We start from the raw sequence: 24,743 nt of genomic DNA on the forward strand, positions 1-24,743 counted from the left end.
GTTTATAAATGTATTATTAATTTTGTTTATAAAACAAATGTGTGATTTAAAGTGTGTATTGAGTCAGGTCTATATGTATGTGTAGTGCTGCGTGTGTCGTGTTTATTTATTAGTCTAAAACACGTTTGTCTAATGTCAAAGAACACGCTGACCAAATACCAATGTATTCCATACTAATCACTAATTGCAATCCTGGATAATTTGCTAAGTAATATTCCTGCAATTCATAAATGAATTGCAAAAAGCTATGTGTCAATGTGGCTAGTGACATATATTCGAAATTATCATACATCATATTGTTGATAGGCTATGTGATGAAAGTGCAGGTGCCATAATGCATCACGGGCTGCTTTTTGCATAAACCGCATATAGAGATGCATAAAGTGCAAGTGCATGTGCAAAGTCGCAATAACTAACCCCAACGGGTAATGTGCAAATAGCAATATAGCAGCATAGAAATCCTAAACAAGGATATATAAAGTGCTTAGTGCATTCATAGCCTGAAACACACAACTATACAAATGATAAAACAATTGAGATACAAGACTGCGACAAAGGATAAAACCCTAATTAGAAAATCAATCATACCTGAGCAATAATCGTAACTAGTCTAATGTGCATTATAAAAGGAGGAACACTTTAAAAATCACTAAGATAGAATATAACTACGGGTTTAAAATGAAGTTCCTAGATAACATAGCAATAAAATTGCTCACCCTACATATAAAACTAAGAAAGAAAACATTAAAATTAGATAGCTGGAAGTAAGAGGAGATCTAAAATTCATTCAATTACTGTCTTTGGAATATTGAATTGATAGACTCTAAACCTACAAGCTAATGTGAGAAATGGCAGTGGTGTCAACAAACCTTGTAGCATAAAGATCAGTGTGCAAGTATAATAAATAACACCATGATCCCATATATGTCAATCCAGCTGATGGAACTGCAAATTATGTCAAGCGTGTCCCAGAGAGTTACAGTAAAATGGAAAGAGTTGACAAAGGGGGGTCTCAAAGTAAAAACTCAGAACAGATACAATTCACGATATATGAGACAAATACAGATAATAAATTTAAGTCCCAAGAAAAGTATAAAGTTCCTCATCCAGATTGTGTCCCTTGGGTTTCTTAGTTTCTAGATCCAGTATATATTTCGTCTCAGTTTGTCTAAGGAGCAATTCACGGTTTCTTCCCCTAGGTGCCTTTGGAATGGCATGTATCCCAAAGTAGGCAAAACCTTGTAGGTTGCCGTCATGTTTTTCCTGAAAATGAAGAGCCATCGGATACGTAGAATCGATATTCTTGATGGCTCTTATGTGTTGCAGTATTCTCAATTTCAGTTTGCCGATGGTACTACCAACGTACCACTTGTCACAAGGGCAAGTGAGTATGTACACAACATACTCAGTTTGACAGGTGATATGTGATTTGATAATCACGTTTTTGTGTAGTATTGGATGAAGGTAGTTTTTTGTATTCTTGGCAAATTTGCACGCTTTACATTTCGTACATTTCTGGAAACTGTCTGGTATGGCTCCAAGCCAACTTTGGCCTATTGAGACGATTTTAGGACACATATAACTGGATACAAGGTGATCCCTGAGTGAGGCAGAGCATCTAAAGGTGATGTTGATGTTATTACCCAGAATGCTTCGCAAATGTTCATCTTGTCTCAATATATGCCAATGTTTATGCATTATGTGACGTATATTGTTGGAAGCTTTGCTATATGTTAGAATTAGTCTGGTATCACCTGTTTCCAAACTAGTTACCATTGGAACTTTGGACATCAACAAAATAGAGCGATCTTTCTCTCGTGCCTTATTATACGCTCTTTCCAACACTTTTTTGGGATAACCTCTTTGTAGGAACTTAAGGGCCATACTACCACATTCTTTATCAAAGGTTTTAATTTGGGAACAGTTGCGTCTTATGCGAATGAATTCGCCATAATGTATGCTCCACTTCAGGGCTGTGGGATGGTTGCTTATAGCATGCAGTGGTACGTTTGAACGGGTAGGTTTGCGATACAATTCTGTCACTAGTTCACCTTCTGCCACAATAACAAGAATATCTAAGTAGACGATAGCAGTCTTGCTATGGGATTCGGTGAATTGTAAATCAAATGCATTGATAAGTAATTTAACAAACTCCAACCATTCAGTGATAGACCCATCCCAGATAATGAATAGGTCATCTATGTAACGTAACCAAAGTACAACCTTATCAGTATTTGCAGCATTGGTAGATGTCCAAACTTCAAACTTCTCCCACCAGCCCATAGTGAGATTAGCGTACGAAGGAGCAAATGTAGTTCCCATAGCTGTACCTTGCAACTGGGTATAGAAGTTCTTGTTAAATAAAAAGCTGTTATTTGTCAAACATAGGTTACTCATTTCCAGAATCATCTTGCCATGTTCTAAGAAGTTGAGGGATCTGGTTTTTAGAAAGTAATCACATGATTTGAGGCCATCTGTGTGCTTGATAGATTTATATAAGGAGACCACATCCAGTGTAGCTAGTATATATGTCTTCTCCCAAGGTATCCCATCAATTTTATTAAGGAAGTCTTTAGTATCGCGTAGATATGACGGTAAGGTGGTGACGAATTGAATAAGGGTTTCGTCCACTAATTTTGATATATTTTCAAGTAGTGCACCACATAGCCTGACTATCGGCCTTCCTGGTGGTTTAGTTTTGTTCTTATGCACCTTGGGTAGGAAATAAATAGTAGGCATCACCGGAAATTACGGATGTAAGTATTTACAGATGTCCTCATCAAGCAGGCCTTTCTCTTTCCATTTCGTGAGCAGGTCAAAGAGTGTATTGTTCATCTCTGCTGTTGGATCTGTGGCCAGTAGCTTGTAACAGTCAGTATCCTTAAGTTGTCTATTGGCCTCATCGATATAATCTTGCCGATTCATAATGACTATGTTAGTCCCCTTATCTGAGGGTTTAATAACACAGTCGTCCATTCTGCGTAAATTGGACAAGATCTCCTGCTCACGACGAGTTAGATTACCTTTCATATTCATTTTCTTTTTTCTGAATTTTTTCAGATCACTTATAACCAAGTCTTGAAACGCCTCAACATGCCCTCCTGGGTTAAACATAGGATTGAAGCGTGATTGTAATTTAAGTTTGCTTTTACTAGGCCAATCAGTTTGTATATTCATTAGTTCCCAATGTGGGTCGCTGATGTCTTCATTGTCTTGCCATTCGGTTTCGAGATGGAAGAGGTCACGTAATATATGTGAATCCTCAATTGTCACAGGGGTGTAGCCACCCAGAGGCTCATCTTTTTTAGGTGTGGGTGGATTTATGGCAAAGAACTTTTTTAGCCGAATTTTACGCATATACTTGTCAAAGTCAATTCTAGTTTCTGCATAATTATATGGGGACGTAGGGCAAAAATTAAGACCCAACCTTAGTACAGTTTGTTCTTCGCGGGTGAATTCTCGTGATGTGAGGTTAATGATAGACATGTCTGGTATTTTGCTTTGTTCTTGCATTCATTTTTTGTCCCAGAGCGTGTTTTTCTGTCTGTCTTTTCTGCTGCTGCGATTTCTGTGGCAGTAGCTCCTCCTTGTTTTTTTGATCCTCGCGTCTTGGTTGGTTTTCCTCGCCCTCTTCCTCTGGTTTTTTTGCCATTGTTTTTGTTTCTGCCATCCATTCCTAAAAGTCTCAATTCCTCTAAAAAATTCAACTTTCTCTGGGGCTGTTCGCTTTCACTTTCTGTGGTGTCAGTATCTGAGGATGATGGTTCGCTGAGCATATCATTTTCTGCGTTGGGGGTGACCATTGGGAGTTTCTGTCTTAAAGTATCAAACCTTTTGGCAAATGTCAAAACTCTTCCCTTCTCATAGTCATCTTTATCCCGCAAGAATTTCCGCTGTTTTCTCAGCTTAATTTCTTCCTCAAATGACTTATATCCTTTTTCCATACTAAGACGGATGGCTTTTCCTTCTTCACTAGGACTAATGGCCTGTAAAGCTTCTTCTGTTTCCTGTATTTTAGTCAGGAGTTTTTCTCGATCGGCTATATATATATATCCAGAGGGTCAAAGATGCTGTCAGTGCCCGCTACTATTGGTTTCAGCTGTGTTTTTTTGTGTCCGCATGCATTTTAGGTAACTACTTAGGAAACTGGGATAATTTGAAATTCCTTTGTGAGAAAGGCTTGAGTTTTTTTCACAACATCTCCCCACCAAGCACTAGGCCGGGCTACCTGCAATGGCTTGTAACTCCAAGGAAGAGGTCAATTATACGTTTTTAGGGCAAATGTGTTGCTTAAAGGGGACATAGTGCCCTCCTTGTGGAATAATTGTATTACCGGGAGGAGGTGTGTTTGCTCTGGGAATGATAGGAACGTCTAACAACATTTTTTATTTTTCTATCCTATATTTGCAATTCTGAGGAAAACATTTTTACTCACGATATTAAGGGCACACGGCGTAAGACATGTTCAATCAGCCCTTAGGTTTCTTTTACCGGTTCCCGACCCATTGATATTTCAAAATATGTATTTGTCCATTGAAAACGCTCTTCTGTTGCGTAGGCAGTTATCATGATCTTCTTTTAATGTTTGTTCATTTTATATACCACGTACGTGGGATTTAACTATTGTAGTTTGTTTTGTTTTTTTAATTTTCTGGTATCGTATTACATTAATTTGTATGCTCTTTGATGGAGATGTATATCTTCCAAATAAAGATTTTCTCTGTCTCTCTCACATTCAGTTCAAATGATGGAACACATTTATTGCATGCAAACTAAAGCACGTTTGATCATTCGCTTGCACAAAGGGGCCCTTTTCTATTTTTCTGGCACATTAATGTGGCACTGACAGTGTTTCCTGCTGAAAACATTTCAGCAGGGCCTCATAAAATGCTTGCACTCTTCACTTTAAGGGTAATTATCCACCTGAAGCCTCCTCATTTGTTGATACATCAAAGACATTCCGCAGATCAAAAATTGTTCTGAGTTTAGTCTTACAACTGAAGGAATATAATAAACCATAGCTGAATTTGTTGCTTCAACTTATTTAATTTTTTCATGTTATTTGTAGTGGATGTATAGAATTCGTAATCGTGTATCGTTAAACCTATGGTTCAGCCTAAACTGCTGTTGTGAAGATATATATTTCTTTCTTTCCTGCTCCTACGTGTCCCGCAGAATCAAGCTCATTCTGGAAGTGACTTTGATACCAAGAATCACCTGTTGTGCCAAGATGCCCGCCTCATCTACTACTGCTAACAGAAACCTTTTAAAATGGGACCAGTCTCCAGATCGCATCAGGGAAAGGGCAGAGGAACTAATAAGGAAAACAAAGCAGGTCTATGACACCGTTGGTAGACTAGACCTTCGGGAGCTCACCTTTGAGAACTGCATTAAAGCGCTGGCGGATGTCGAGGTTGAATACATAGGTGAGTCCTTTGCAGTCTCCATCTTTCTCAAGCAATACTACATACAACTATGAATAGTGGACTATATCTGCGACCAGGTGCCCTAGAAATATACCTAGGAATGGCCTGGCTGGGGAATGCTCCTCAGTCAAGTAGGAGCTGGCACACTGATATTATTTTGGCTCCTGTGTTTGGAAGTGGTGACCTTGTTATGAATATTTCTTTCTTTTATTGATTGTAATGCTTATATAAGGCACCACACATCCTTATGTCTCAATTTGCCTACTAATAATGAGGTAGTATATAACGGATGCTGTACAACTCACTGCAGTGTCCATTTCACCTCATTTTCTTGCAGCATTTTTTACCACATGCATCAAAAGATGTGGTAAAATGACTTCACCAAATGCGGCGAAAAGTGCACTGTAGGTTTGGCGGGTACCGTATATAACACCTGGGTTCTGCTGAACATAACTACAGTGTGCAACCAAATTTTCGTTTTTTTTTCTTCAATTCCAGACAGCCATTGTGTTCGCTTGAAAGCTCTAGCAACAAAAAAGAAGATACGTGAAAATCATTGATATTCAAGAGACATGCCGCTGAAGGGTTTGACAGCAAGCTAGTCCAGTTTAAAAGTACAAACACTTTAGATCTTTATACCATGTTAAAGTAAAGGGCAATATCATGGCTAAATGGTAAAATGCAAACATTATTGTTGGGCAGAATTCTATTATACATCATTCTTTATCAAATAAGCATTGGCTTAAATGATCAAATAAGCATTGGCAAAGGCAATAGGTATAGTTTTGTAACTGTAGAGGGTAAAACATTGTTGTCTATCCCCAACAAGACAAAACGCCCTACCATTCTACATTTACAAAGCCAGCCCTATTGGTTTGGCAATCCTTGTTGTCAGGCGAGTACTTTGTGTGATGATTGGAGGCAGCTGTCGTAACGGCCCAATAGCTTCTGCCGCGACCTGTTTGCAGCAACCTCTTTCCGTGGTGAGTGGTGGCAGGTGAATTTCCGAAGGGGATTGAATTGCACATTACATAGGTTGAGTGGGAGCGTGGCTGGCTGTGCTCTGCGGATGGAATGCAGTAGTTGGGCACATGGTGGTATGCATGGGTGAATCAAGTAGCAGTGGGTCTGTGGAATGATTAGACTATTGGGTGCATAGCCGAAGCCGTAGGTGATGCACTCAAGAGCGTAGGGCTTCAGCATACCCACCGCAGCAACGCATGTCTGACGCTGCATCCGGTAGAGGGTGGTGCTTGCATAGTCTAGTGTGTGCAGATTGGTTGGAGTAGGGCCAGTGTTGCGAACAGAATGTGGGTAGGTTGGCAGTGACACAATACTTTGTGAATGGAAGTGGGTACGCCCATAGTATGTGAATGAAAGTGCACAGGGGTGCAGGAGAGAGTGTTTTCTGTCTACATCCTGGTAACTGTTGCAATTTGTTGCTGCATAGCTCCATGGCAGTGCGCAGGTTGGGTAAGAGTGCTGGTAGCAGTGGTGTCTATGTGGATTGTCGTAGTTGGTTACATGGTGAAATGTAGGGTGGCATTACGTTGTATTAGGTGTGTTCAAGGCCTAGAATATTGGGTGCATGGCAGAAGGCCATCATATTAGTGATGTCATCTTTGAGGTCATGGGTGTTAGTCCTTGCAGTGCACAGTGTTAGCACGAGTTATGGTTACGTACCTTACCATAACTGGTGCATTTCTAGGGTTTTTCGGTTCTCTCTCTCTCTCTGTCTCTCTCTCTCTGTCTCTCTCTCTCTCTCTCTCTCCCCCTCTCCCCCCTCTCTCTCCCTCTCTCTCTCTAAAAAGGTTTGAAAAAGCCTTTTACCTGAAATGTGAAAGTAAGAAAGTAGTTGTCCTGGCAGAATTGCAAATGTCTGTCTATCTTGGGTTGATTAAGCTATGTATAAAATAGACAATTTCCTGGAAAAAAAGGTTTGCATTTGAGTTAATTTGCATACCCACAATGCCTTGCTGTTGTGGTTCAGAACTGGAGGTGCACGACCAGTGATTGCTGCTAGGTGGCATTGTGGAATGTGTGCCTTGGCTCAAATGAACTTTTTCCTACTAGATATATATATATATATCGGAAAAAACGGACACATAATTATCACAATCTCACAGATGGGCAGAGAGAGAGACAAACACACATGGCAGTCTGTTACAAAAGCATTTTAATCACAGACATCTGTGCAAGAGGTGCAACCAGCTATGCGTTTCATGGTCTACCAGGCACTTGTTCACAGTATATATATTTTTTTACAATTTAAGTACATTTAATGAAATGTTCTAAAAAATAAATAAGAAATAAGACTCTGGGCCTCATTACAAATCACCCGGTGTGGAAAAAACGGTGGCGGCAAACCCGCCGCCACCGTTGTTTTCATGCCGGGCGATCACAACTCCTGCAGGCGGGAGGTGATGTTCCCGCCAGGTCTGACCTGGCGGGTTTAACACCGCCCGCCTGCAGGCGAACGAGGAAACACCGGCAGCATTACGAGATGCTGCCGGTGTTTCCATGATCCCCATTCTCATTGAGTCCCATAGGACTCAATGGGAATGGGGATTAACACCATTCTGCCTCCATGATTACCGGGAAACCGGGGTTGTAATGCCCCGGTAATTCCAGGAATCACGGAGGCGGAATGGTAATACGAGTAATACGAGTCCGGCGGTAACCAGGCGGTTTTACCGCCGGACTCGTAATGAGGCCCTCTGTGGACAATTGGTAGAGAACATGTACATGCACACACTTAGTATAACATTGTAAGATGCATCCTCCCATTCAAAACACATTAGTTATAATGCAGTGGCTCAGAGAAAGGCACTGTCTGCATCTGTGACATAATGCCACGTGCGCGGGTAGCCAATCCCAAGGTTTTTTGATTTCTATAGCCCAAAATGATGCTGGTAATTCTGCCCGTGAAAATGAGCTCTGCTAATCAGGCTCATGTTTATAAATGCTCCATGCAAGCATCTAGGTCTGCTGGTACTGTCTACTGACACCCCCCTCGAGCAACATGGCAGGCACAGATTAGCTTGTGCATTACTGCAGACAGCCTGCTGGAATCCATATTCCATTAGACAGGGGCTGCCTTTAACTGTGAGTACCTCTGAACCAAAATTATATAATTGGGCAGATCTTTACCCTTCCTCAATCATATCCCATGGCGATAATTCGCTACGAAGTAGCTACCCAATCCATCGATTCCATGGTACGATGGAAAAGACTAGATATCTACCGCAAAATATTGTCGGATGACAAAACCCCTGCAATTCAAATCCTGAAAACCAACTCAACTGCCCTAAATAATACAATACTACAAACCTGGAAAAAAAACAATAACCAAAGAAATGGAGCAAGAAGACATATCGGAAGAACTTCTAACGAAACGCCCCCAACACGCCAAAATCAAAATGCTACAAAACGATTGGATCAAAACCATCGAAAAGAAAAACACATACAAACGGACTTTGCAGTGCAATAAGGACAACAGAAAACTACATGAACCACAACCATACATCTTATCATTCCCTGATCCAACTATCAGATCAACCTTCTTAAAAATCCGGCTGAACACTTTACCAACTAATGATTACTTGGCATCAACAAGACAGATCCCAAAAAACCAGAACCACTGTCGATTTTGTGAAATCATCACAACACCAGAAACCATATTCCATCTGGTCATGGAATGTCCCTCACTCGCCAACCAGCGCAAGCAGTTTGGGGCCTACTTTGACCTTGCCTCGCAGCAAATGACAACAGACGAAAGATGGGCTGCGATTCTCAGTGGACAAAAATAACAAATACATATTCACAGCTGTCCTTTACCTTCACAGCATTCTCGAGATCAACGGAGGAATAATGCTTTCGTAGCACTGCAGACTACACCTTTTTTTCTTCTTTTAACCACGTATTTCGCACGAATCACAATGATGAAAAAGTTTGAGACAAAACTAAAACATCAAAATAAATAAATAAATAAATATAATTGGGCATCCTCAGGGCATGTTGGTGGCTCAATTAATAAATAGAAGTACTGTTCAGAGAAGAATCTGCGTATCTGGAATCTTTTAGGATACCCACACTTCTTCTGCCCCCCTCCATCCATCCTGGAGACCACGCACTCTAGAACTAGTATTATCAGGAAAAGCCTCTTCCTACTCTTCCTTCAGAGTAGGAAGGATTGGACGCTTAAAGAAGACTTGTAAGGGACCACTCTGTTGTGGAAAACTGGCTTTGAAGGGGGCAAGAAGCCCATTTGAATTGGATCATCTTTGTGACTTCAGAAGAAGAAGCTTTCCTCTCTGGATATTAAGTGGGGGCACAGTCTGCCCCAAAGTCCTCTTCCATAGAGGCGAAGACAAACAGGGTAATTCTTGGAATTTCGCACAAAAGTGTTGCACGCGGCTGGCGCACAGCGTGCCCGTGCAAATGTCTGCGCCAGCCGCGTGCGCTAAAATCGATTTCCGCGCACACCGTATTCATGGATTTTCGCATCCAAAACCAGCTATGGTGCAGCGTGGCACAGCAACCCTGCAGCATCGCCAGTTACGCCCCCAAGAACGCCCTCGCGCAAGGAAAAGCCTTCAAAATCCCCAAATAATCGCAAAGGGCTGCGCTAACCCTGGACCAGTTCACAGGGCTGGCAAACAGCAAACGCCAAGCGGGGAACGTGTTTTTCAGTGGTTCGCGGGAAGTTCCACACGCGATTGTCCTGTGTACGTGTGCATCAGGGGTGCGTGGGAAGTAACACACGCAAAAGCAGCAGGGTACGTGTATTTCAGGGGTGCGCGGGAAGTATCACACGCGATTCCATCAGGGTATGTGTATTCCAGGGGTGCGCAGGAAGTATCACACGCAAAAACAGAAGGGTACGTGTATTCCAGGGGTGCGCGGGAAGTATCACACGCGATTCCATCAGGGTACGTGTATTCCAGGGGTGCGCGGGAAGTATCACACGCAAAAACAGCAGGGTACGTGTATTCCAGGGGTGCACGGGAAGTATCACACACAAAAGCAGCAGGGTACGTGTATTTCAGGGGTGCGCGGGAAGTATCACACGCAAAATCAGCAGGGTACGTGTATTTCAGGGGTGCGCGGGAAGTATCACACGCAATTCCATCAGGGTACGTGTATTCCAGGGGTGCGCGGGAAGTATCACACGCAAAAGCAGCAGGGTACGTGTATTTCAGGGGTGCGCAGGAAATATCACACGCGATTCCATCAGGGTACGTGTATTACAGGGGTGCGCGGGGAGCCCCACACGTGAATTGCACGTGTGGGTCCTCCCAGATGTTCCCTCTACACCCTCCACGGCCCCTGCAGGTGGCCCACACCACAGGGGCCTACCCTGCACATGTCCTGCAGGCACCCCATCCACCATGGCCATGCCCCCCAGCCAACCCACATGTCACCTTGCACTACTGCCCACCAACGCATGTCCCCCTGCACCCCCAGCCACCAGGGGCAGCCTCCACCAGGCCCCCACCCATGTCTCCCATCACCCCCACCCCCCAGCCATCAGTGGCAGCCTCCACCAGGCCCCCACTCATGTCTCCCATCACCCCCACCCCCAGCAGTGCAGGGGCAGCCTCCAACAGGCCCCCACTCATGTCTCCCACCACCCCCCAGCCACCAGGGGCACCCTCCACCAGGCCCCCACTCATGTCCCCTATCACCCCCACCCCCCAGCAGTGCAGGGGCAGCCTCCACCAGGCCCCCACTCATGTCTCCCACCGCCACCACCCCCCAGCAGTGCAGGGACAGCCTCCACCAGGCCCCCACTCATGTCCCCTATCACCCCCACCCCCCAGCAGTGCAGGGGCAGCCTCCACCAGGCCCCCACTCATGTCTCCCACCACCCCCAGCCACCAGGGGCAGCCTCCACCAGGCCCCCACTCATATCCCCTATCACCTCCACCCCACAGCCACCAGGGGCAGCCTCCACCAGGCCCCCACTCATGTCCCCTATCACCCCCACCCCCCAGCAGTGCAGGGGCAGCCTTCACCAGGCCCCCACTCATGTCTCCCACCACCCCCACCCCCCAGCCACCAGGGGCAGCCTCCACCAGGCCCCCACTCATGTCCAACTCATGTCTCCCTGCACCCCCACCCCCCAGCAGTGCAGGGGCAGCCTCCACCAGGCCCCCACTCATGTCTTCCATCACCCCCACCCCCCAGCAGTGCAGGGGCAGCCTCCACCAGGCCCCCACTCATGTTATCCCACGACCCCACCCCCCAGCCACCAGGGGCAGCCTCCACCAGGCCCCCACTCATGTCCCCTATCACCCCCACCCCCCAGCCACCAGGGGCAGCCTCCACCAAGCCCCCACTCATGTCCCCTATCACCCCCACCTCCCAGCAGTGCAGGGGCAGCCTCCACCAGGCCCCCACTCATGTCTCCCACCACCCCCACCCCCCAGCCACCAGAGACAGCCTCCACCAGGCCCCCACTCATGTCCCCTATCACCCCCACACCCCAGCAGTGCAGGGGCAGCCTCCACCAGGCCCCCAACCATGTCCCCTATCACCCCCATCCTCCAGCCACCAGGGGCAGCCTCCACCAGGCCCCCACTCATGTCCCCTATCACCCCCACCCCCCAGCAGTGCAGGGGCAGCCTCCACCAGGCCCCCACTGATGTCTCCCCCCACCTCCCAGCAGTGCAGGGGCAGCCTCCACCAGGCTCCCACTCATGTCCCCTATCACCCCCACCCCACAGCCACCAGGGGCAGCCTCCACCAGGCCCCCACTCATGTCCCCTATCACCCCCACCCCCAGCAGTGCAGGGGCAGCCTCCACCAGGCCCCCACTCATGTCTCCCACCACCCCCACCCCCCAGCCACCAGGGGCAGCCTCCACCAGGCCCCCACTCATGTCCAATTCATGTCTCCCTGCACCTCCACCCCCAGCAGTGCAGGGGCAGCCTCCACCAGGCCCCCACTCATGTCTCCCATCACCCCCACCCCCCAGCAGTGCAGGGGCAGCCTCCACCAGGCCCCCACTCATGTCTCCCACCACCCCCACCCCCCAGCCACCAGGGGCAGCCTCCACCAGACCCCCACTCATGTCCCCTATCACCCCCACCCCCCAGCCACCACGGGCAGCCTCCACCAGGCCCCCACTCATGTCCCCTATCACCCCCACCCCCCAGCAGTGCAGGGGCAGCCTCCACCAGGCCCCCACTCATGTCTCCCACCACCCCCACCCCCCAGCCACCAGGGGCAGCCTCCACCAGGCCCCCACTCATGTCCCCTATCACCCCCCAGCAGTGCAGGGGCAGCCTCCACCAGGCCACCACAATCTAGATCCCTGGCCCTTATGGTCAGCCTCCAAATGCCAAACACCCACCCGATTATTGCATCCACCCACTTAGAAATGGCAAAAACATGATAGAACCACAATTGCAAGTTTGCAAATGAACACATGTCCCTCACATACACCCAATGGGTGTCAGTGAATGTCAAAACCCATATCATGATATGCATGAAACCAATGAGATGATACTACACATCGAAGTTTGAAGAAAAAATATGTATTAGACGCAACATAAATTGAATCAAAAATAAAGAAACAATAATTGAAATTTTTTAAAAATAAACCAGCAGGTACGTGAAATAATGCAAAACCACAAATCATAATGCAAACGAAAGGTATCCAAAGTCACAGTCCACAAAAGTTAATCCAATGGAAAATTAAAATCGAAAACCATTGCTCCATGGGGAAATCATAAAAAAAATGAAAATCCAAAAGTCAACTATATACAGATAAACAATCCAGGGTCCATGATCCCAACCGAAGAAATGAAACCTATCTAATAACACTACCTAAAAAAATAAACTATATACAAAAATATGGGCCATTGTCCAAAAGGTCCAAAAAAAATGCTAAACCAAAGGAAACCTAACACTAACTACAGAACTATTTACAAGGGCAGCGGGCTAGTCCGACGGCTCACTTCGGGATGTTCCGGGCCAGGCCATCATCGAACTCCTGCTCAATGTCCCAGAGGCGCTCCTCCTCCATGGCCCCGAGGGTCCGCAGGGCCGTCCACATGTTCCCCCCAAACTCCCTGCGGATTGCCTCGAGGCACTCGGCACGCCTCAGGGCCCTCCGCATGGAGTTCTCCACCCTGACCATCGTGAGCCGTGCCTCTTCCGCCTGCTGCCGCTCCGCATCTATGGCGTGGCCCAACCGCTGCCACACGAAAGACACTTCCCGTCCTGGGTACTCCTGCCCTCCGGCCAATGCCTGCCCCTCCGATGTCGAAGGCCCCGAGCCACCATGGCTCCCACCACGTTGCTGCTGCTGCTGCGCCTCTGCCCGTGCACTGCCTCCTGCTGCCTGCACATCCTCTGCTGGCTGGGGTGCAGTCGTTGATGTGGCCACCCCTGCTGGACGTCCGACTCCCGACTGTGGCAGGGATGCCTCCTCCACCAGCCTGGCCGCACCGTCCGAGGCAGCTCCACAGGGCACCCAGGTGACTGATGGGTGGGAAGATGGCACGGAGGACGACTGGCGCAAAGGGGGTTCAATTGAGGAGGGGGTCTGAGCAAGCCCCATCAAACGGAGGAATCCTACCTGGGTGACCTGTCCCAGTAGTCCGACGCGGTCAACGAGCCATTCGAGATGACGTGCAGTCTCCTCATGAAAAGACTGCAGGTCACCTCGCATGGCCCGTTGACGCAACGCCACATCAGTCAGGACAGGATCAACCCGGACCCGGATAGCCACCACCGCAGGCAGAGGAAGGCCAGTTGTCGTGAGCTCATCCCCTGCCTGAAAACGGGTCTGGACGTAGGCATCCCTGCTGGTGCAAGATGATGCAGTGACAGGATCAGGGACAGGATTGCACACAGGCACCTCCGCGGCAACCTGTGCTGCCTCCTGTCCCTGGTCCTGCACTGCACCACTAGCACCAGTGGAATCCCCACCTCCAGACCCCGTCTCTGTTGCTTGCACGGCCTCCTCCTCAACCAAACCCCCCACCAACCTGGATGACTCCGTGCCATCTTCCCCCGTTGGGCCCTGTGGGGTCCCAGCTGCCCCTTCTGCTGCCAAGGAGTCCAACTCCGACCTCCGCCTCTTGGACCTCCCCCCGGCAGCTGCGGCTTGGGACGCGGCACCGGACTCCTCACTCCCCGATGAGATCACAACCTGGGAGGGGAGCCGGGCCTTGCGTCTCCGGCTGGCGGTGCGATCCCCGCCGCTGTGCTCCACAGCACCTTCTCCGCCCTCATCATCAGTTGACGCTGCAGACAGGGAGAAATGAAACGCAGGCATCAGGGCACTGTACCATGGACACATACACACATGACAGTTGTACATGAGTGGCATTGCCAAACCTCAGACATGGCATCACAATCGGCAACACACATGTCATTTCAACTTGCACACATGAGCCATACCACAGCCACATCGCAACTGCCAGCACCATCCATACACATACAACAGCATGAGCAGGCAAAGGTGAGCCAGACATCACATGCAACACAGGGAGTGCACTACACATGCACGCACACCACCACACTTGCATGCATGTGTACACCTCAACCAACTGTCGCAGTGTTCCGATGGGCATCCATGTCACATCTGTCAATCAGGCTTCCACATCCCACTGTCACATGCATCCATGTTGCATCACTGTTGCACCCTTGTGAAATACACACACATGCACATGCACACAGTGCTGATACATGCTGCTGAAAACAACATACACGCGTGACATCACGACCATGCATGCCCACTTACATACACATTCATCCAAACATGTGTGCCCACGCAACTGCATTTGGCATGCAAGCCTACACACACAAGCACCATCCATGTCTCCCACATGACAGCCCTCGCATGTGTTAGCCGCACGGCCCTGTACACCCCCACCCATACTCGGCCCCATACAAACATATGTGGAACCGGCACACTACTGGCACATCACCACACGCACAGCTTACAATCATGATGCATGTACACTTACCGCTCGACTCCAGACGGGTCTGCCTCTCAAGGACCTGGACATGGAGCACTGGGGATATGCATTCCAGGACCCTCATCTGATCTTCCGACAAGTGGCCACGGCGCCCCTTAGCATCCGCTAAGTAATTCGGCCTTGTGAGCAGGAGCGCGGTCTTCCGTGTGCTTACGCGTGGCCAGCTTGATATGGAGTGATTTTGCACGTGAAAATCCTGCACGTCTGCGTGTAAATCGAGGAAAGGCCCTTAGCGCGTATGCACGTCAGCACGCATATGCGATTTCATTGGACCAAAGGCCCTTAGCGCGTAAGTGCGTCTGTGACGTGACGCGTGCGGGTGTTTCCCTCATTACACGTGATGACAGAGCACACGTGGAATTCCACCAATCGCGTGTGAAACTTCCTGCGCACCCCAGAAATACACGTACCCTGGCCAATCGCGTGTACGCTCACTTCCCTCCGATTACATGCAATGACACTCGGACGTGCAGTTTTACCACGTGTGCTCACATAAGCGATTTAATTGGCCCAAAGGCCACCAATGCGCAGCTGTGACGTCACGCGCATGGCCGTAGAGAATGGCGCGTGTAAAATAAAAGAGATACACGTCCGAGTGTCAAGGCACGTAATTGGTGGAAATGGCCTCATCGCGTATGCGAGTCTGTGACGTGTGTATAAAATATACGTGTAGAACGCCATTTCCTTGTACGTGCTTTTCGTGGAGAGCGAGTGGGTGAAACCTGTACTTCTTGTCGGTTCACATGCGATTTGCTTCACAGCGTTTCCAGTTCGTACTCCCTGTTACCTCTTACAGCTTTTTCTCTTTTCCTCTTTTTCCTGGGCCTGTTTCCTCAAACAGCGTTCTCTTCTACTGTTGTCCTGTCTCCTCAGACAGCGTACAATTCTTCTTTTGGCGGGGGTGTTGCCAACGCGCACACGCGCATATTTTTCACGCTTTTGTTCCTAGCAGACATTAAGTCGTGCACGTATTTAACATCTGTGCATGCCCTGTGTGTCGCGTACCCCTTCAGAGGTCATTCTAGGCTGCGTGTGACACGCATACGTTCATTCTTGTGTTTCTGGGTGCCACAGCATAGTGCAGGTTTATTTTTCCACGCACGTGGTCTAGGAGGGGTTGCGTGCACCTTACTTCCCTTTTTTGGGGTGCCTGTGCGTTGCGTGACGCGTCATCTTTCCCCAGGGGTGACATACAGCCTTGCTAGAGCACTAGGGTACGATTACTATCTGGTACCCAACCCCTTTGACCCCCAATTGCCCAGGACAATAGTTCACATCGACTCCCATACGCACAATAACATCAGTGCCATGGCTGGGAGGCGAACAAGCCATAAGGGTGGCAAAGGTGGCCGAGCCCCAAGTGGTGGCCGTGGTGGATCCGGTAGGGGACGTGGCCGTGACTTGCAGGGTGCCCCTAGCCCCCCATGTGTGGAGGAGCAGTCAGGGACACCCATGCCCCCCCCCCGGTTGAGGTTAACGTGGCTGACACCATTCATGCTCAGCCCTTGTTGGACCAGCCCACTGTGGAACCAGACCTGGCACAGGGTGACTCCATGGCTGACTTCCAGGTCAGCAGGTCTAGGCCACGTGCGCCGGTGAACGTTGGTGTCATCAGGCCACGTGGATCAGGGGCAGCTAGGTCATCTGCTGCCCCGCGTAGGCAGGCTGGGGAGGCTGCAGGGGCAGCTGCGGCTCCATCCACCCCACCTCTCACACACCAGCCAGGACAGTGTCGGTTCAAGTCCATCATGCTGACATTCCCCCTGACACCATCACACTTGAGCTAATGCCTGCACCAACTCCCATGCTGAGTGTGCAATCCCATACTCCTAGTACAGAGTCCACCGGGGCTCCTGCCCCTAGTGTCCAGAGCGGCGTAGGACACTCAGGATCCCAACCACCTTCCAAGCGGAAGAGGAAGAGTGCTCGTCCAGTAGAGGCTGATGCCCCAGACACGGCTACACAGTCCAGCCCGTCAAGGAAGCCCAGCTTCAATGAGGCCGAACTGAATGCACTTGTAGAGTATGTGCCCGCACATGACCGCGAAATGGTGATTGTTGCAGGATCCAAGACCACACCTGCACAACGTCAGGCACACTGGCAGACCATTGCGGACATCATAAGTGCCCTTGGAATCGTGAGGCGCACAGCTACTGAATGCTACAAGCGCTGGAATGACCTGAAGCGCAGGGCAAAGAATAAGCTGGCCTCAAGTCATGCCGCAACTCTAGTGGCTGGAGGTGGGTCTCCAGCAGACGACATAGAACTCACTCCACATGAGCAGGTTGCTGGGACCTACGTCACGGAGGAACAGATCCAAGGCGTGGGAGAACTGGCAGATTACGAGGCATTGTCCGGTGAGTGCACATGCATGTGTGTGTCATCCATGTGCATGGTGTGTGTGGGAGGGCTTCTGTTTGGGTGCCAGGTGAGGGTGTGTGTGCCTGAGTGGTTTGGGTCACCCATGTGCCTCTTCCTATACATTCTGCGCACCAGCATTTGGGTATAGCAGCATCCCTTCTGCCAACATTAGACATCCAGCCCAACACCACGCCAGTTGCCCTTGGAGTGTCATCTTGCCACAACATTGTTGCTTATTTACCTCTGTTTATTCAGGCAGATTGTTTGCATACCACCACTTTTACTCTGCATTTCTCAGTCCTATTGTCACATGTCTGACATGGCTATGGTACAGTGGACTGGCTTAGTTTCCTGGACAGGATTTGTTTAGACATGTCCCTGTGCTATAGGACCATTTTGGACTGGCAGCTGCAGGTTAAACATTTGAACCATTTCAATGAAAAAATCAATTACATTAGCAAACTGGACTGAATGAACAATTGGTGACCTCCTCTCCCTCTTCACTTCATGGCTAGGGTACATGCCATCTGTGTGATGGCATGTGTATTTGACCTGCCAATCACTGGCCAATGTGTGATGCCACTGCTAGGCAGCATGCAGCAAATGTGTTCATCTTCCATCTTGGTGTCATCAATGTGTGCCATCTGCCTCCCCTTCACACGCAGTGACGGTGCATGCATGGGAGGATTTTAGTCATGTGGGACATGTGTCAATCAAGTACTGTTTCTGTAGCCTCTCAGCCCTAATTGTGTGCCATAGTGCTAATGCCTGTTTCCATTTGTTTTCTTTTATGTCTTTGCAGGGGATGACGCACTTGATACTGCTGGGGTTGTGGAGATGGTGCCGACCCAGGAGGGGTCTGAGGGCCGACCGACCACCAGTGAGGGACGTGGTGTGGTGGTGGGTGAGAACCCACAACTGCTGCAGGTCGTGCTCTCAAGGGGTGTCTCTGGCTGCACCTCCCCCGAGCTGTATTCAGGTGTCGATTCGGATGATGAGACCTATGTGCCGTCGCAGGTGAATGTTCCTGGGAGGGATTCTGTTCTGTCCGACCCACCTGCACCAGGGTTAGAACCCTCAATGGGGATGTCAGTGTTGGCAGGTACGCCTTTGGTGGTTACGGATGCAGGGTCACACTCTGCGACATCTGATCCTGTTCCTGGGCCAGCAGATCAGAGGGGGAATGCAGTCCTGCAGCCTCAGGCAGTGCCAGCACAGCAAGGCGTAGTTCGCCTTCCCCCAGACAGGTGTGGTGCCCCGCCAACGTGGTGGCCGTCAGCCACCTGGCAATACCGCATGGGAGCAATCCATATACGGTATGGCAACCCAACAGGCAGCATCATCAGAGATGATGGCTCAGGCCATGGATAGGGTGGCCACTTCCATTGTCCCCCCCGAAAGGCTGATGGAGCGACTACAGCAGGCAACCGACTCCATCTGCCAGTCACACAGGGAGGACATGTTGGCGTCCGACAGGCACAGGCGGGCGGCACTGGCGACTCTGCAGGAAGCCATTTCCATAGAGTCCCAGGGCCACAGGGAAGCCCTGAGGGTGGAACTCCTTCATCTCAGGACGACTCTTGTTGAGCTTGAGGCTTCAACAAACAGAACAGCAGCTGGAGCGTCTCACACGTACGCTCTCAGCTGAGATGCAGGCAACTAGGGCGGAGGTCTGGGCATCCCGTGAGTTGTTGCATGGGGACCTCCGCACACTTATCCTCGAGAACGAGACCTACCACACCCGCATGCTTGCAGCCATGGAGGAACTGACTAGGGCTTTGCCTGGGATGCCTCCCATAGTGCCACCACCTCCTGATGCAGCTGCAGAGGGTGAGGAGAGCAACAGCAGTGATACTCCCACAATAGGGTAGCCGTGTAGGCCATGAGCCCATGGAGGTGTTTTTTTTTTGCAAGATCCACACAGGTGGGTTTTGGTGTGCACCCTGTCCTCGGACCTCCTGGTTGGCCTCCCCCACCCCCCTGGGCCCATTAATGGCCTTTTTTTTTTTTTTTTTGGGACAGTGTATTGCCTTGTGTGGCTCCCGTGGGCATACGCTCCATTGTGGCTGGGCACATGCAGGCTTGTCATGAATTTGGTTCAGATGCTTGGGTTTTTGTGACACACACCCCTCCTGCTTCCCGTTTCCATGGGCTTGCAAAGGGTGTGCCCAAGTGACATTGGCGTACATGGTGACATTGGACTCCCATGAGCTGTGTGGGCAGTCTGTAGTCAATACTGTGTATACATTCATAGTGCATATTGTTGTTGTATTGTACACTGCATGGTGTATTGATATGTGCCTCTGCATCCATCTCATCCTCCTAATTTGCAGGTCCATTCCTCATGTCTTCACAATGCGGTCCACCTTGGAACTGGAGTCCATGTTGTAAGCAGTGCACCTACACTCTTGCGTGGCGCTAACACTGTATACTTGGAAGTGTTCAGAGGGCTGGCATCTTCAGGTAGCGAGGCTAGCAAATTTTTAAGTCTGTAATGTCATGTTTAAGGTAGGTTGGAGGTTGTGTAGGTGATTGGTATTCTTGGTAAGTATTTGGTAATGTGTGTTGTAGGTCCTGCATTACTGTGAGCATTTCATGTGTGGACATGTTTCCATTAGGGACACTGTAGCTGGTGACACTTGGGGCATGTTGTGGGGATTAATTTGTTTCCTCTCACATTGCATGACATGCCATGGTGTGTTGTGTGGCCGTGCCGGGGAGGGGTTGGGTGACATGGCACTGTTTTCATGTAGTATTTTGCGAGTGGGTATTCATTTCTGCAGCATGGAAGTGTCTTTTGATGACACTGCATTCGTGGTGTTTGTGTAGGTAGGGATGCACACATTGTGACACTTCCACATGAACAATCTCAGGCTGCTATGGTTCTGACAGTTGACTGTCCCTTTGTTCGTCTTAATTGTCAGGTCGAGTCATCATTGCTTATCAGATGGTATGTGCCAGGGCTGTGTGCACTCCACTGGGGTGTGATTTCTATGTGAAGTAATTAGCCACCAGCTGCGTACGGGCTGCCTCACCCCGTGCCCTCTCCCCTCCCATGCGCAGCGGGCGTGCATGTGGTTGGGGATGTGGGGGCACAACCATGTCCACAGCCAGGCACCGGCGTGTTGCAACATTGTGCAGGACACATGCTGCCACTATGATCCTGCACACTACTGGGGGCGCATATAACAGCTGCCCGCCATAACGGTCAAGGGAGCGAAAGCGTGACTTGAGCACTCCGAATGTGCGCTCCACTATGCCCCGGGTTGCAATATGGGCTGTGTTGTATCTTACCTCTGGAGGCGTGATGGGGTTCCGAATTGGCATCATCATGTGGGTGCTCAGAGGGTAGGCACTGTCCCCTGGTGAGGAGGTGATGGGTATCATTAGTGGGGTAGTGACATAACTCTGCATCTGACATGCATGCATGTGCAGTGGCATTCATACTCACCAAGCAGCCATGTATCGCCATGCCGCCCAGCTTCTAGGTCCCGGCTTAGGGTAGACATTCAGTAAATGAAGCTGTCGTGGGTGGACCCTGGATAGTTGGCATATACTGAGGTGATGATTCCCTTGGCATTACATACTACCTGCACGTTGATGGAATGCCAGTGCTTGCGGTTCCTATAAATGTGCTCAGATGCCCTGGGGGGACGTAGTGCCACATGGGTGCAGTCAATGGCACCTAGCACTTTTGGGATTTGTGCCACACCGTAGAAATCGAGGGTGGCAGCCTGCCTTTCTGCAGGTGTCCTGGGCAGGTATATGTGCCTACGGACTGATGGGCGTGCAGTGATGATGTTCAAGACCTGGTGTAGGCAGCGTGACTCCGTGGCCTGTGACACCCCACCCACTATGGCACTTGTCCGCTGAAATGATCCTGTGGCCAAGAAGTGCAGTACATTGAGGACCTTCTCCAGGGGGCTGAGTGCTTGGGAGCACAGGGTGGGTGATGTGAGGTCATCCTCCCACTCACTGACCAGGTCCAGTATTATGTGTGGTGATAACCTGTACCTCCCATACACCTGGTCATCAGGCATCCCAAAAAGGCTGGTTCTGGGAGTGAAAATTCTGGCCCTCACTATCCTCCTCCTCCTTTGGTAACCCACGGCCACTGCTGCTAGGAACGGGATATTCATCCTGGCGTCTGAGCTTGTTTGTTTTTTGCGCGCACTTTTATGCTGCGCGGGTCGACGTACGCCTGCTTCATGCTGGCGTGCGTGTTTCAGGATTGGACCATTTATTTTTCGGCGCGTCGTAGGCGAACGTGTGAATCTTCCCGCCCACCCCTGGAATACACGTACCCCACTCTCACAGGCCCAGTCGCGTGTGGAACTTCCCGCGCACCCCGAAGTACACGTACCCAGGCCAATCGCGTGTGGAACTTCCTGCGCACCCCGAAGTACACGTACCCAGGCCAATCGCGCGTGGAACATCCCGCGCACCCCGTAGTACACGTACCCAGGCCAATCGCGTGTGGAACTTCCCGCGCACCCCGAAGTACACGTACCCAGGCTTATCGCGTGTAGAACTTCCCGCGCACCCCGAAGTACACGTACCCAGGCAAATCGCACGACTGGCGGGTGGGGGTGATAGGGGACATGAGTGGGGGCCTGGTGGAGGCTGCCTGGTGGGAGACATGAGTGGGGCCTGGTGGAGGCTGCCCCTGCACTGCTGGGGGGTAGGGGTGATGGGAGACATGAGTGGGGGCCTGGTGGAGGCTGCCCCTGCACTGCTGGGGTTTGGGGGTGGTGGGAGACATGAGTGGGGGCCTGGTGGAGGCTGCCCCTGGTGGCTGGGGGGTGGGGGTGGTGGGAGACATGAGTGGGGGCCTGGTGGAGGCTGCCCCTGGTGGCAGGGGGGTGGGGGTGGTGGGAGACATGAGTGGGGGCCTGGTGGAGGCTGCCCCTGGTGGCTGGGGTTGGGGGTGCAGGGAGACATGAGTGGGGGCCTGGTGGAGGCTGCCCCTGCACTGCTGGGGGGTGGGGGTGGTGGTAGACATGGGTGGGGGCCTGGTGGAGGCTGCCCCTGGTGGCTGGGGGGTGGGGGTGCAGGGGGACATGAGTGGGGGCCTGGTGGAGGGTGCCCCTGCACTGCTGGGGGTGGGGGTGGTGGGAGACATGAGTGGGGGCCTGGTGGAGGGTGCCCCTGCACTGCTGGGGGGTGGGGGTGGTGGGAGACATGAGTGGGGGCCTGGTGGAGGCTGCCCCTGCACTGCTGGGGGGTGTGGGTGATAGGGGACATGAGTGGGGGCCTGGTGGAGGCTGCCCCTGGTGGCTGGGAGGTGGGGGTGGTGGGAGACATGAGTGGGGGCCTGGTGGAGGCTGCCCCTGGTGGCTGGGGGTTGGGGGTGGTGGGAGACATGAGTGGGGGCCTGGTGGAGGCTGCCCCTGGTGGCTGGGGGTGCAGGGGGACATGAGTGGGGGCCTGGTGGAGGGTGCCCCTGCACTGCTGGGGGACGGGGGTGTTGGGAGACATGAGTGGGGGCCTGGTGGAGGCTGCCCCTGCACTGCTGGGGGGTGGGGGTGGTGGGAGACATGAGTGGGGGCCTGGTGGAGGCTGCCCCTGCGCTGCTGGGGGGTGGGGGTGATGGGAGACATGAGCGGGGGCCTGGTGGAGGCTGCCCCTGCACTGCTTGGGGGTGGGGGTGGTGGGAGACATGAGTGGGGGTCTGGTGGAGGCTGCCCCTGGTGGCTGGTGGGTGGGGGTGCAGGGGGACATGAGTGGGGGCCTGGTGGAGGCTGCCCCTGGTGGCTGGGGGGTGGGGGTGGTGGGAGACATGAGTGGGGGCCTGGTGGAGGCTGCCCCTGGTGGCTGGGGGGTGGGGGTGCAGGGGACATGAGTGGGGGCCTGGTGGAGGGTGCCCCTGCACTGCTGGGGGGTGGGGGTGGTGGGAGACATGAGTGGGGGCCTGGTGGAGGCTGCCCCTGCACTGCTGGGGGGTGGGGGTGATGGGAGACATGAGTGGGGGCCGGGTGGAGGCTGCCCCTGCACTTCTGGGGGGTGGGGATGGTGAGAGACATGAGTGGGGGCCTGGTGGATGCTGCCCCTGGTGGCTGGGGGGTGGGGGTGGTGGGAGACATGAGTGGGGGCCTGGTGGAGGCTGCGCCTGGTGGCTGGGGGTTGGGGGTGCAGGGGGACATGAGTGGGGGCCTGGTGGAGGCTGCGCCTGGTGGCTGGGGGTGCAGGGGGACATGAGTGGGGGCCTGGTGGAGGGTGCCCCTGCACTGCTGGGGGGTGGGGGTGGTGGGAGACATGTGTGGGGGCCTGGTGGAGGCTGCCCCTGCTCTGCTGGGGGGTGGGGGTGGTGGTAGACATGAGTGGGGGCCTGGTGGAGGCTGTCCCTGGGGGCTGGGGGGTGGGGGTGGTGGGAGACATGAGTGGGGGCCTGGTGGAGGCTGTCCCTGGTGGCTGGGGGGTGGGGGTGGTGGGAGACATGAGTGGGGGCCTGGTGGAGGCTGCCCCTGCACTGCTGGGGGGTGGGGGTAATAGGGGACATGAGTGGGGGCCTGGTGGAGGCTGCCCCTGGTGGCTGGGGGGTGGGGGTGATGGGAGACGTGAGTTGGGGCCTGGTGGAGGCTGCCCCTGGGGGGTGGGGGTGCAGGGAGACATGAGTGGGGGCCTGGTGGAGGCTGCCCCTGGTGGCTGGGGGGTGGGGTGCAGGGGGACATGAGTGGGGGCCTGGTGGAGGGTGCCTCTGCACTGCTGGGGGGTGGGGGTGGTGGGAGACATGAGTGGGGGCCTGGTGGAGGCTGCCCCTGCACTGCTGGGGGGTGGGGGTGGTGGTAGATATGGGTGGGGGCCTGGTGGAGGCTGCCCCTGGTGGCTGGGGAGTGGGGGTGCAGGGGGACATGAGTGGGGGCCTGGTGGAGGGTGCCCCTGCACTGCTGGGGGGTGGGGGTGGTGGGAGACATGAGTGGGGGCCTGGTGGAGGCTGCTCCTGCACTGCTGGGGGTGGGGG

The 24,743-nt window shown here is 51.7% G+C and overlaps 1 protein-coding gene across 1 annotated transcript in view; it reads left to right on the forward strand.

The window, feature by feature from the left end:
• The window catches only part of NLN (neurolysin), a 906,503-nt gene that overhangs the window by 170,554 nt on the left and 711,206 nt on the right, over positions 1-24,743 (forward strand). The window contains exon 2 of the mRNA XM_069627362.1: positions 5,176-5,426. Within this exon, the coding sequence (XP_069483463.1) occupies positions 5,176-5,426 (251 nt within the window). The remainder of the gene's footprint in view (positions 1-5,175; positions 5,427-24,743) is intronic.

Source organism: Ambystoma mexicanum, chromosome 6p (assembly GCF_040938575.1).
Source record: "Ambystoma mexicanum isolate Mex_15411 chromosome 6p, UKY_AmexF1_1, whole genome shotgun sequence".
Classification (NCBI taxonomy): Eukaryota; Metazoa; Chordata; class Amphibia; order Caudata; family Ambystomatidae; genus Ambystoma; species Ambystoma mexicanum.